This window comes from Cornus florida, unplaced genomic scaffold (genome assembly GCF_030987335.1).
Source record: "Cornus florida cultivar Cherokee Brave unplaced genomic scaffold, ASM3098733v1 CherokeeBrave_3.0.0_Hap2_Chr10, whole genome shotgun sequence".
NCBI lineage: Eukaryota > Viridiplantae > Streptophyta > Magnoliopsida > Cornales > Cornaceae > Cornus > Cornus florida.
This window is the reverse complement of record NW_026775580.1, coordinates 43,727,684-43,741,016: the sequence shown is the minus strand read 5'-3', so window position 1 is coordinate 43,741,016 and position 13,333 is coordinate 43,727,684. Positions and strand designations below refer to the sequence as shown.

The 13,333-nt window shown below is 34.2% G+C and overlaps 1 protein-coding gene across 5 annotated transcripts in view; it reads right to left on the bottom strand.

The window, feature by feature from the left end:
- Positions 1 to 12,592, bottom strand: part of LOC132279469 (calmodulin-interacting protein 111-like) — a 56,109-nt gene extending 43,517 nt beyond the window's left edge. For 2 of the 5 annotated variants that reach the window (XM_059781451.1, XM_059781455.1), the window contains exons 1-4: positions 12,153 to 12,592; positions 10,473 to 10,798; positions 8,444 to 8,602; positions 2,389 to 3,275 (exon numbers count right to left, since the gene is read on the bottom strand). In XM_059781451.1, the coding sequence (XP_059637434.1) occupies positions 2,389 to 3,275; positions 8,444 to 8,602; positions 10,473 to 10,772 (1,346 nt within the window). In that variant the 5' untranslated portion in view covers positions 10,773 to 10,798; positions 12,153 to 12,592. Of the gene's footprint in view, positions 1 to 2,388; positions 3,276 to 8,443; positions 8,603 to 10,472; positions 10,799 to 12,152 lie in introns of those variants that run through there. The other 3 variants (XM_059781453.1, XM_059781454.1, XM_059781456.1) reach the window with 3 other exon arrangements.
- Positions 12,593 to 13,333: the final 741 nt, after the last annotated feature.

Below are 13,333 nucleotides of genomic sequence, written 5' to 3'. Positions count from 1 at the left end.
AACACCCTTTTGTTCAATTGCAGCTTGAGTCAAACAACGTTCTTCTTCTCGGAAAAGTTCACAAAAGCACAATGCACATATCCAATGATGGAGAAGGATCTCTAGCCATCAGATTTGAGCGAATGGATTCAAAATCACGTCTCAATTTCATAAGAAACTGATCTCTTTTGAGTAATTACATGCACTTTTTGAAGAGATGGTAGCCCCTCACTTGGGACAGTAGCATAAATTAGTTGCTTATATTCAGCCCAGAGATTCATGAATCCAGAATAATAGTCTTGAATTGACATATTCCCTTGGGAATATTCAGATATGTCCAATTCAAGCTGAAAACGCCTCCCAGGCTTTTCTTGATTGTAAATCTTTTTTAGATAACCCCACATATCTTTAGCACTGGAATAAGGCCGCAAATTGAGTACAATATTAGAATCTACTGAGCCTAAAATCCAACTAATTATCTTGGCATCATTAGACTCCCATTTAGCTATGCTAGCATTTTTAGTCCCAGCTTTTGGTTCTGGGATTGATCCATCTATATGTCCCCACAATTCTTTCCCTTTAACAAACATACGGAATTGAAACTCCCAAGAAAAATAATTCTTCCCATTCAATTTAATGGGCAAGATTTCTGACTTTTCTGACATTCTACAAAAAAAAAACTTCAAAAGAGACTCAAACAAAAGAGAAAAGATGAATGAGAACCTAAGATGATGCTAACTGCAATTCTTGACTACAACTCAAACCAAGATTGTCACCAAAATGCGGCAACTCCTTAGAAACAAGACACCATAGCTTTTAACAAAACTGTGATGTATCTTATCAAAAGAAACTTAGAACGTCTTTTGTACCAAGCTAGGCTCTAATACCATGACAAGACAGAGAGAACAAAGAGAATTTCTGAGAAAACACGTCTGCCTTTCCCTTCGGGAGACTTCCTTTATATAATAATATTTACTATTCTATACAAGGAATGCTTACAACAATCATATCCCAAGATTTTGGGTATCCACAAATAATATTCCTAACTACAAGCAATCTGTAAATCATCTAAATTGGAATGGAATCCCTAATTATAAGCTATCTTACAACTCATCAAATCATCTAATTTTGGTATGCAGATCACCTCCTCTGATACCTCTGATAGCACAAGACTTTTCAGTTCTGAAATCACTAACATGACTTTTGTTATTGAATTAAATGCCCATGGATAATTTTTTTTAATCCATATACCAATTTGTAAATGGCTATAGAAAATGGGTTAATCCATATACAAACCCAATTTTTTGCTCCATATACCAAATGCTTCAATCCGTTTGTAAAAAAATGGATTTCCCTACCCCCCTCCTCCCTCATCTACCCATTTCATTCTCCCTCTCCACCCCGTTCCTCCTTTGATAATTAACATATTAAATTAAATTTCTTAGTTCCCTTTCTCCCTCTCCACCCCATTCCCTTTCTTAATTCATCTATAATTTTCACAATTTTGTATATCTCCATTGTTTTTATAAATTGGTACTGTGGTGCTTACAATTGATTAATAATATTGTTAGGAAACTAAAACTACATAATTTAGAGCCTACCACCTCTTTTTCTTTTTTTTTTCTTTTTTTTTTTTTTTTCCATTTATCCATTCATTTTCAAAGAATGAATAGCGTCTCAAAAACAGCACTTTATTCTGAAGAAAAATTTACCACAGCATGGGAAACCCACTTCAGTTTCCAACTATTACAGAAGTGATTCTGAACATAGTCAAGCAGCTGTAGTAAATTCTATGATTGGACCTGCTCAATCTCCGAAGATTAGCATAAATGCTCTAAATTTTCAAATAAAGCTTTGAGAACAACATCATCAACCCACATAATGCAGCTGCTCTCCGTTCAAGAAAGCTGGAAAGTGTGGCACTGGAAACCAGCTATAGTCATTCAAGAAATGGAATGAAAAAATCTTTATCAATCAAATTTTCTAGTCAGGTGACAGGGTATGCATTGAACCTTTTTCTTATCAGACTCCCAAAGAGTGATCAAATCACTGATCAGTGGGCCACACCTTTTTCTGTAGAAAATGTATGCTTCTTTGACAGCTGACAATAACACAAAAAATTCAACAATATATATATATATTCTTGATAAGTAACAATATATATTAGCATATGTGCCTGTATTAATGTAAGTGCACATAGGCGCTCTAGTACAGCAGCTCAAACCATAACATATTTAAAATTTAGCAGTCTTGCTCTCAAGCTCCATGGTGAGGACACTTAGTTCCTATGCATATCTTATGGATTCTATTTCGTCTTAAAAAACATAACTTTGCTTATTTATTCACCACACTATGTAATTGACAAGATCAACATTGCAAATAATCAATAGCAACATGGCAATGGCATACCTTGATAGAGTGCACTTCCCTGTTGAGGAAATTATACCCTTCAAAACTGCATATTCTTTAGATAAACCACCCAATTTTAAAAAGTCCATGCTAGCTTTGATATCCTTACGTTCAAGCTCCACACATGGTGAATCTTTCTTCTGTGGAGTTCCCAATGCAGAATGAGGCGGTGAGCATATATACACTTTTGTTCCATGGTCTATAAAAAAAGCATCTTTCACATGATCTATTATATCGGGAGCCTGAATGAACAAATCACATTTACTTTCATCCGTCATATCCTGATTGGTACTATTTGCTGAAACTGCATTAGCAGCTACAACCTGCAAAATGCAGAGCTTTGAAAGTATTGGGATGGTTACAATATTTCCACAAAGTAGAGTACGTGCATATAACCATGAAGCAGTGCAGGTCTGTAGTAGTTTCTTTGAACTTTCATCCCCTAAGACTTCTCTTATATCAAATGAATCCGACGACATCCCATATGGATTAGGTAAATTTGATACCGACTCTTCACATCTTGGTGAACATAGTTGACTAGTATTAGGCGAACTAAGTCTTGACTGAGAGAACAATGGTGTCTTAGGGGATGAAACCTTTCCATTTTCTACTTGACCTCGGGTTGCTTCTGCAGGAAAATCATTGCGAGGCAACAGAGAACTCTTCACCGTAAATCCACTCTCTGAAGAAACTAGCTCTAAATATAACTCCTTGCACTTGTATAATGAGAGGCAATTAGATGTTGTGCTATGCAGCTTGTCATTCTCATTTACAAGATCCTTTGCAGATTGACATTGAGTAGGAAATACAAACATGATCCCGCCTAAAGAAGGACAACCCAATGTACATGAAAGGTTTGAAGACAATCGCACTCCATTCTTCAAAACCTGCAAAGAAAACAATAGTTATATGCAGATCCAAGCCCTATTATGTAATGCATCGTTATCTTAGTAAAGAGTAGCAATATTAAGTACTAAGTACAGAAAAAAATATTATAATTTATACATGCAAATAAAAGCAAATAAGTAAGCCCATAAATGGATGATATAAGAAACTGAAAATCAGTAGTCCAAAACTTCACTACAAAAGTAAAAATCTTCTCTCAACACCAGCCCCAAAAATATATGGTAGAGATAAATTTTATTTTATATGTAGTAAAGACATTTGAAAATGTTGAATTATGTGGCTCAAAATTATTACAACCCAACTTGCACAAAGCTTACAAGAGAATGAAGTATATTGGCTACAGAAGTGTGATGGTGAAGCTTCCAAATTAGCTTCCAAAGGAAGCTTTGAAATTCTTGGGCAACAAGAATTATTCTTGGGAAGCAAGTGTCATTTGGCTTCCAAAGGAAGCTTTGAAATATTCTTGGACACCAAGTATTTTTGGGCTATATATAGCCTTGCACACATTTGATGAAAGGCATCCGAAATCAATTGAGTGAGTGTATCAATATATTTTGGAGTAAGGGGCCTTAAGTGTAATTGGGTTTTGGGTGTGAGCCACTTTGCCTTGTATCTCTTTATTTCCATAATGAAATATTGTTCTGTCTTCTCCCTGTGGACGTAGGCATAGCTGAACCACATAAATCCTTGTCACGTTTGTGTGTGTGCTATTTATTTTTTCTTGTCATTTATTTTTCTCTTGTTCTCATAAACTCCTATTCGATCCTTATTTCATAACAAATTGGTATTAGAGCTCGGGTTCGTGTATTGTGTACAAATACTATTCATACGTACGGTGTTGTTCACAGATACTATTCGGGTACTGTTCACAAATACGGTATTTACCGAGAAATATTTTGGGGAGTTTTTTGAGATGTCGACCAGATACGAGATTGAGAAATTTGATGGCAAGATTAGCTTCAGTCTTTGGCGCATTAAAATGCAGGCCTGCTAACTCAGCAAGGTCTAAAAAAGGTGTTGTTCGGGAAGGACAAGTTGCCAACAACTATGTCCAATGAAGACAAGGATGAGGTCAATGAAAAGACGCGCAGTGTGATTCTTTTGAATCTAGCTGATGAGGTGCTGCGTGAAGTTATTGATGAAGACACGGCGGCAAAGTTATAGCTAAAATTAGAGAGTCTGTATATGACGAAGTCTCTCACCAACAGACTCTACCTGAAACAGAGACTCTACACCCTTCGTATGAAGGAAGGTATGCCTCTTAAGGAACATATTGATAATTTCAATTCTATTATTATGGATTTGAAAAATATTGATATTAAAATTGATGACGAGGATCAAGCCCTTATTTTGTTGTGATCTTTACCTCCATCCTATGAGCATTTTGTTACCACATTGCTTTATAGAAAAGACACTATTAGTATGAAGGATATTAAATCCTCATTGAACTCTCAAGAGTTGAGGAAAAAGATGTCTAGGAATATTGGTGATGAACAGGCCGAGGGTCTATTTGTAAGAGGCAAAAGTGAGATAAAGAATTCTGGCAGTAGGGGCAAATCTAGATCTCATAGAAATGTGGAATGTTACTACTGTCACGAGATAGGGCACATCATCAAGCACTGTCCCAAATTAAAGGCAAAGAATGGGAATGGTAAAGAGAAGGTTCAAGAAGCAACTTCTGTAGCAATTGCTACAACGAGTGATTCAGAAAGTGACGAATATGTTCTCATGACAACCTTGTGTTCAGGTATGTCATTTAGTGATAGTTGGATTCTTGATTCTGGTTGTTCCGTTCATATGTGAACCAATAGGGATTCTTTCTCTTCCTATAAAGAGGTAAAAGGTGGTTCGATTTTAATGGCGGACAGGAAAGCTTTCAAAATTTTGGGAATTGGAACAGTCAAGACCAAGACGCACAATGAGTTGGTGAGAACATTGTCAGATGTGCAACATATACCGGATCTGAAGATGAATCTTATTTCAGTAGGTGTGCTAGACTCCAAAGGTTACAAGGTTGTAACATAGGGTGGAGTAATGATGGTTATGATGGATTCTCTTGTGGTGCTACAAGGCATCAAGGTGAAAATTTTGTATCTTCTCTAAGGGAATACAGTAACAGGTAGAGCTTCTACAGGGTCTTCTACAGTTAGCAGAAATATGCATTCGGGTCTTGGCAAAAGAAGAGTTAGAAAGAGGAGTTACGATCCTAGTTCTCAAAAGGGTTATAAGGGGACTACATAACGTGGTGGGAGAATGAAATCCGTTTTTAAATGGCAACCGAAATTGCAGCAATCCTTACAGGGAGGCAGACCCATGAGGACAGGGGTGATATTGACTTGCAATAATCTTGGTGGCAATGAGATAGTCCATTCGAGTGCCATTAAGATGCGTGGGAGGCAAGTAATTAGTCACAATAGAGATGCGAGGAAAAGTCAAGGACGTCCTATTCTCCATAAGGGTGAGAAAATGACTTTTCATTACCAACCAGTGGTTTGTGGGCAGTTGGAGAAGGTTGCTGAAGGAAATGCCAAACTTGGAGTTTCTAAGGGTGTTTTTGGTAAGCGCTTAGAGTTTGACAAAAATACTTAAGGTATGCTTGTGGCTGCGCAAGACATGCATGAGTTGAAGAATGAAAGCCCGAGGGTTATGTTTAAGGATGACTTAAACTTAACTAAAATTCTTAATTAATTTGTTTTGTGGAGAAGACAGATTGTTTAGTAGAGATACAGTGGCTCATTTGGAATTTTTTGGCCAAGGTGGAGATTTGTTGAATTATGTGGCTCAAAAAATTATTATAACCCAACTTACACAAAGCTTACAAGAGAATGAAGTATATTGGCTACAGAAGTGTGATGGTGAAGCTTCCAAATTAGCTTCCAAAGGAAGCTTTGAAATTCTTGGGCAACAAGAATTATTCTTGGGAAGCAAGTGTCATTTGGCTTCCAAAGGAAGCTTTGAAATATACTTGGACACCAAGTATTTTAGGGCTATATATAGCCTTGCACACATTTGATGAAAGGCATCCGAAATCAATTGAGTGAGTGTATCAATATCATTTGGAGTAAGGGGCCTTGGGTGTAATTGGGTTTTGGGTGTGAGCCACTTTGCCTTATATCTCTTCATTTCCATAGTGAAATATTGTTCTGTTTTCTCCCCGTGGACGTAGGCATAGTCGAACCACGTAAATCCTTATCTCATTTGTGTGTGTGCTATTTACTTTTTCTTGTCATTTATTTTTCTCTTATTCTCATAAACTCCTATTCGGTTCTTATTTCATAACAAAAAAGGGTAGGTGTGGAAGATCCATAACATACCACACAAGGTTGACAACAATAAGGGTTCTTTTGGTTAGCGTGAAGTAGATAGAAAAGAAAAGAAACAGAAAATATTTAAATTTGTTAGGAGTTTGGTTAGCATGAAAGACAAAATTTTCAGGAAAGTAAATTTCTCACAACTGCTTAATTTTCCTCAACATGTTTCTCGCATAAAACACAGGGACTTTCCCGTAAAAGTGGTGCCATCATATCTTAGTTTCCTATTATGTCCATGTCACCCTCCTTCACTTTCTCCACAGACTTGACTAATAGGTGAGTTTCAAATTGCTTATATGATAATGTAATACTAATTTAATTGTATATAGTTTTATATGTGCATACAAAATTAAAATTTTATTGTATTTTTTTCCCTTCCATAATTAATAAAGATTGAAAGTGCTATATACATGCTAATATATATATATATATATATATATATATATATATATATATATATATATACACATATATATAAATCTGAGTATTTAGGAGCAAAGTGTTGGGTGAAAAATTAGGATTAGTGTTCGTTGATTTCTTCTTTACGTATACAAGTTTTGAAATTACAATTTAATTCATACATGTACTTTTTTTATACATAAACATCGACTTTAGGACTCTAGGTATATTAGATGTACCAAACTAATTTAGTTCTAACTCTATATATTTTAGATGTACCAAACTAATTAAGTTCTAAGTACTTTATTTCTTTTAGACTGAACTTTTTTTTTCTTTTATCTATGACTAAAAGCGCATATATATATATATATATATATGTATATGTATATATATATATATGTATATGTATATATATATATATGTATATGTATATATATATATATGTATATGTATATATATATATATGTATATATATATATATTAACTTCAACCTTTTATCCTCAAGATTTTTTAGAGCAAATTTTTTTATTAATTAAACTTGCACCTATAATCACATATATCCATTTATTAAACATAAGAAGACAAATACTATAATGTTCATTGTTTTATCCTTGAACTTGAAATTTAAATTTTGTTCATAATTCAGGAGATAAGTTGAGTATGAAGTAATCTTATAATTAAAAGGGTAGTTTTGGTGACTACAATCACTTTCTTTTCACTTTCATACTTTCCAAACTCACAAAACAATATTTTCTCACAACTTTCTTGAAAAAATTTCTTGCTAACCAATTGCATGATGAAAACTTGATTTTCTTTTCCTTCCCTTCACTTTCACTTTCCATAAAAAAAATTCGTCTAACCAAACGGACCCCAAGGGGAATTAAACAAAATATTAGCAATAATTTCCATGGTGAATGAAATCCAAAAATCAAACACTTCTAGAAATATCAGCCCAAGAGTGCCACAGCCACCAAATGGTACTTCACATTATATGCAAATATTTGGACAACATTCAAATTCACTTGTCCTTACAGTACCTCTATTTTGGCAACATGCTGAGATTATTTTCAATTAAAAATAGAAAAGCATCACCAAACTAAAACCATCATAATAATTAAGTAACAAAAGACCATTACAATTAATACAAGAACAATAAAATTATGCGGAAAATTTCTGAACCCTTTAGTTAAAGTGAAAAGAACCTTCACACCTAAGTTTATCTTGATCAAAGAGAGACTCAAATTTTTGTCAGAAACTATACTTTTTAACCTGAAGAAGATTAATAATCCATGTGGGGCTTTAAGCAGGACCCTTACACTAACCCAAATGTTCCTAAAATTATTGCATGCATTCGCCTTCTTAAGTTTATAAATCGTAAGTAGTAGTGTAGTACAAAGAACAAAACAAGGTAAGACAGTATGTGTTTATGTTATTCAAACCTTACAGGAAGGAAAAACTGTAGCTAGAGCAAAGTAGTTCCCCACTTGAGCAACCATTTTATCCCGATAACCAAGCTCTGAATGTCTTGAAAATTCATCTGCTAATGGAATGAGAGGGATGTCACTTGAAATTTTATTTCTTGTAGAAGCAAGTGAGACCTGTCAATGAATCAATACAAACATTAAGATTGTGCAATGGAATAATTTCTTATTAAAAACTCTGAAAAGATTCAGAAATCAGAATGGCACAGATAGATTAAAATTTTGAAAGAAACAAATAGAAGTATGATAGGGCAATTTAGAAGTCAAAAAAAAAAGAGAAACAAAACATAAAAGAAAGCTTAATAGTTCTAGCATATCTCCCTTACAAGAAAATTGAGTGCTTCCCATGGTTACAACTAAACAAACTTCCAGTAGACCTTCACAATATTCTATGACTTGAAATAGAAGGGCAATTAAAACTCAGAACTTGAATGGGTCAGTATCTCTTACAATAAGTTACATCTGACATTACGGTTCATCAATAAGATACAATAAGATAAATAGGTCCAAAAAAAAAAAAGGGTTATCTCTGATAATCACGTTACGGTTCATCAATAAGATACACCTGACAATTGAAAGACAGAGAAAAATTATCAAAGTTAAAGGAGGAAAGAACAATATCAATCTTCACAAATAAAAAGGACCCGACCTTTTCTCCTGAAAAAGAAATAAGGAAAAAGGAAAGATTCCTTACAAGCAAAGAGACCAATAAATAAAGGTGTACAAAATAAAAAATAAAAGAGTTTCCTACTCGGGGTGGCGCAAACCAATGAGGAATTATTCCCTTAAGCTGCTACCTTTGCCTTGCAGATTATTCATCTTGAAATCCAAGCAATAAAACAATCAAAACACTAACTTAATTAAAAAGCATTCATGAAGTAATAGTGATATATCTATAGGCATTGAAACTTCAATACACTGGAACAGCCTTCCACCTGCTCAAAGGCTTGACATAATCTTCCCCATTGTTGACTGCTTTAAAAGATTCTACTTACCTTGCTGGACTTGTGAAAGCAAAGGCAGCATAGAAATCATAGAATCTTAAAACCAGACACTAACACTAATCTTAAACTTTAAGACGGCTTATGGCATAGTTTTACCTTTTATGTGTCCAAAAAAGTAGTCAAACACGTCTATCATGTGCAAGAGATATTAGACATGGACATTCTTGATATCTAGAAAAAATATAACAGAACACAGACACCATGATACTTTATAATAATCCCACCATATGTATTGATGAATAAGTAAAATAAGTTTTTGCAAAAGCTTTTAGGGAAAAAAAAAGTATCCTATGTATTGATGAATATAATAGGCTTCAAAAAAGTAAATAGCAGACCCCAAATAGTTAAGAAAAAGCTTTGTTGAGTTGTAGCTTTGGAATAAAACTATCATTATCAGTATTGTTTAAGAAACTAAAATAAAATTCTACCAAATATTTCAATTTTTTTTTTTTTTTTTTTTTGGGCAACACTGCGTCTCAAAATGAGTATTGTTATTATTATTTAATTGCTTCTTTTTCCTGATTACTAAGAAGTTCAAAGTCACTTGTTTCCTATTTCCTCCTGAGATGCATCTCTTTAAAAATGAAAGACAAAAGGTACTAAGCTCACACATAGGAAGCATATGGAAGAGCTATGTCTCGATCACTTTCCTTAAAGAGATGGGAACATTTTGATCCCAAACCCCTTTTTAGATACAAATGAAACAATTGCTGCAGTTTAACAACTGAAGGATCATTGTTTCACTGGAACATGTAGTGATCCGATTATGTATGAATTGTAGATTTCTTTTGAGTAAGTTTCTCCCTACCACATTCTATTTTCTTTCTACATAAAATCTTGTCAAAGTCAAACCTAAGCTGAAATCATAAATGGGATGTCCAAAACCTAACAAATTAAATCCATGACGCAATTTCAAAGATATTTCAGATGAAATATTACAGTAGTAGATAAATAAACAGCAAAAATGAGAAGCTGTGAAGTACCGATACGATGGAACCGGGAGCAACGGATAAGGCAACCATACAAGATTCTGAGAGCCATATCTTACATCCTTTGGACTCAGCCTCAATATCTGTGATACGGCCAATAAAAGCAGATCTGCCGATCAGAGAAGGGAACTTGCTTGAAGCTTCCTCAAGAGAAAAAGGGAGATTCTCTTCACTAAGTTCCTGCATTGGGAGAGGCGTCACAGATGACGAACTACGGGGAGATGGAGATGCAGTCTGGTCAGAATGTGAGAGTTTGGACGCTGTCTTTGAATGCTTCATAGTCTTTGAAGGCATCTTCCTCTACCTCACTGGTTACCTTTCTGGCCTCAAAAATAAAGATATCAGAAACATGCAAAAGGCAGTGAAACTTAAGGGAAGATCGATGATAAAATGATGAAAATCAACCACGGCCAATGATATTAACCACTGAAGGAAAGTGGAAAGAAGACAGACTAGTGGAACAACAATAACTAGTAAAAGGTATTATTTGTCAGTTGTATCTATAGCAAACGCCAAACATAAAATACCAATTTCATCTTTTATATTATATCAGATGAAATGTGTGTGTATTGTGTATATATACATATATAAATATTTGATTGAAAATTCTAGAATTGTTTCTTCTCTTCCATGTTTTCTCTCAGAAACCTGAATTGCCATTGTGATGATTTAGATTGCTTTTGAAACAAAATCTTGCTACCCAAAACATGAATTCAAGACATCGCTGTGCAGATAATCAACAAATCTTTTATAACCATCAAAAATCATTCATTACCCAAACATCACATCACATGGATACTATGGTCATCCCATATTTCATGGCCCAATTAAATTAATCAAAATTAATTAACAAATGCTATGATAATTATTATTCTTTCCTACTCAAATTTGTATTCAATTTGACAAAGGTTATTGCCCAAAACGTTGTGTGTAGATGAACATACAATAATTATAAAAGAAAGCTGGAAACAACAAAGGAAAATAGAAAGAGATTATCCGTTCTTTCATTCCCGAGAAGTCAGTTCCACTGCTCTGCTCTGCTCGTTGTTCTGTAACTTCTGACCTTGGTGTACAACTATGAAGCACGGACACGGGACAAGGTTATGACAGGATTATTCCCAAAACAATAGGACACGGAAACGGACAAGGCAGGGATACAAAATAATATAATATATTAATATATGTACACAGTAGCCAAGCAGATTTCCTTGATTTTGGTTTGTCAATTTGAATTAGTGTTAGTTTTTTCCTTCAATTTGAGAATGGCTTGTCAATTTTATTTTATTTATTCTCTTTAATTGCGTGCACTTGTCTCTGGACTGTGAGTTTGGTTGCCAAGCAGATTTCCCCCCGTTTTTCCCTTTGCTCTGAAATTCCTTGAACATATATATAAACATGCTATAATATTACACTAAACTAGTATCGCATTCCAAATACGCTATTTATTTTCAACATAATAAAAACACACAGATATACCTACGTGTGTGTGTATATATATATAGACAAGCAACAAAGAAGCACAAAGTCATACACACATACATAGAGATTAGAGAGTTAAACATACACATAAGCATAGAGAAAAAAATTACAGTAAATAAAGTATGAGAGGTATGAGAGTGCAGTGAGAGGTATGATAGTTGAGGAAGAGGAGAGAGGGAGAGAAAAGAAACCTACCTAGTGAAGCCGCAGGAAAACGCTTGGTAGTAGACGCCGGAGAATGCTGGTAGTAGACGCTGGAGATAGAAATCGCCGTTGCAGTGGCAAGGATTCGCTTTGGAGCTAGGGAACAGGATGTTCGGCGCTATTTTGGTATTTTTTTTTTTTTAGTTTTGAACTTTTAAAATTACATTTGGTGCCCAAATTTTATTTTATTTTTTTTTTTTTTGGTGTGCAAGAAGCTCTCTTGCTATAAAAATAAAAAATAAAAAAAATGTGCAACAAACACTTTTATTAAAAATAAAAAAATAATAAAAAAAAAAATTCAATATACCCCTTTGTATTATCCATCTTTTGAGCAAATGGCCCATAATCATCAATTTTGACTAAACTTTTTATGAATATTCCAAAATTTCATTTTATTTTTTCTTTTATCTGTCACTCTCTTTCTCTCTCTACAATAGAATCACATTCTTCCCTTCCAACCATTCGGAAATCATGTGAAGCATTATTTTCTTACTCATATTATGAGGAGTCCATAATTGGGAAACATGGAGTAAAAGCCAGAGTTAAGGAAATCTCACCCACTTATGCGATTTCTCAACTCGTTATCCGAAATCTTGGTCCTTGCATAGTTAAAAATATGAACTTCATTTGGTGGCAAGAATTTGTGTGAGCGAACCATATTAACATCGAAAAGTTGACATAGGACTGCATGTTCCGTAGAAGGACAAAAAAACACAATCTATAATAGAAAATAAGAGAAATCATTAATTCCTGATTTCCCAAGTGAATTGTTATAGAGGGGCTTCTAGTGACTATTCCCACAGTCAATGCATCTAGCGTACGACTGCTTGTCGCAAAACCCACATCATCCAAACACAGTAGCCAAAATCCATCCCGACCCATACACCACGGTCGGCTACTATCTACACCATATATGTACATATCAAACATACCAAATATTTTTCTTCTTTCATTATTATTTTTTTATTTCAAACATTTTCCTTCTTCATTATTAATTTTTTTTTTCTTTTATGGGGATAGTTTAGACATTTCAATTGCTAAATTGACATAATGTCCTTATTTACACAAATTAAAACAACGAGGGTTAATTGCACATTTTGTATATCATATGGGTGTTTTTTGCACTTAACTCTTAAAAAAAATTACAAAATATACCCCGCTGTGTCCTATCA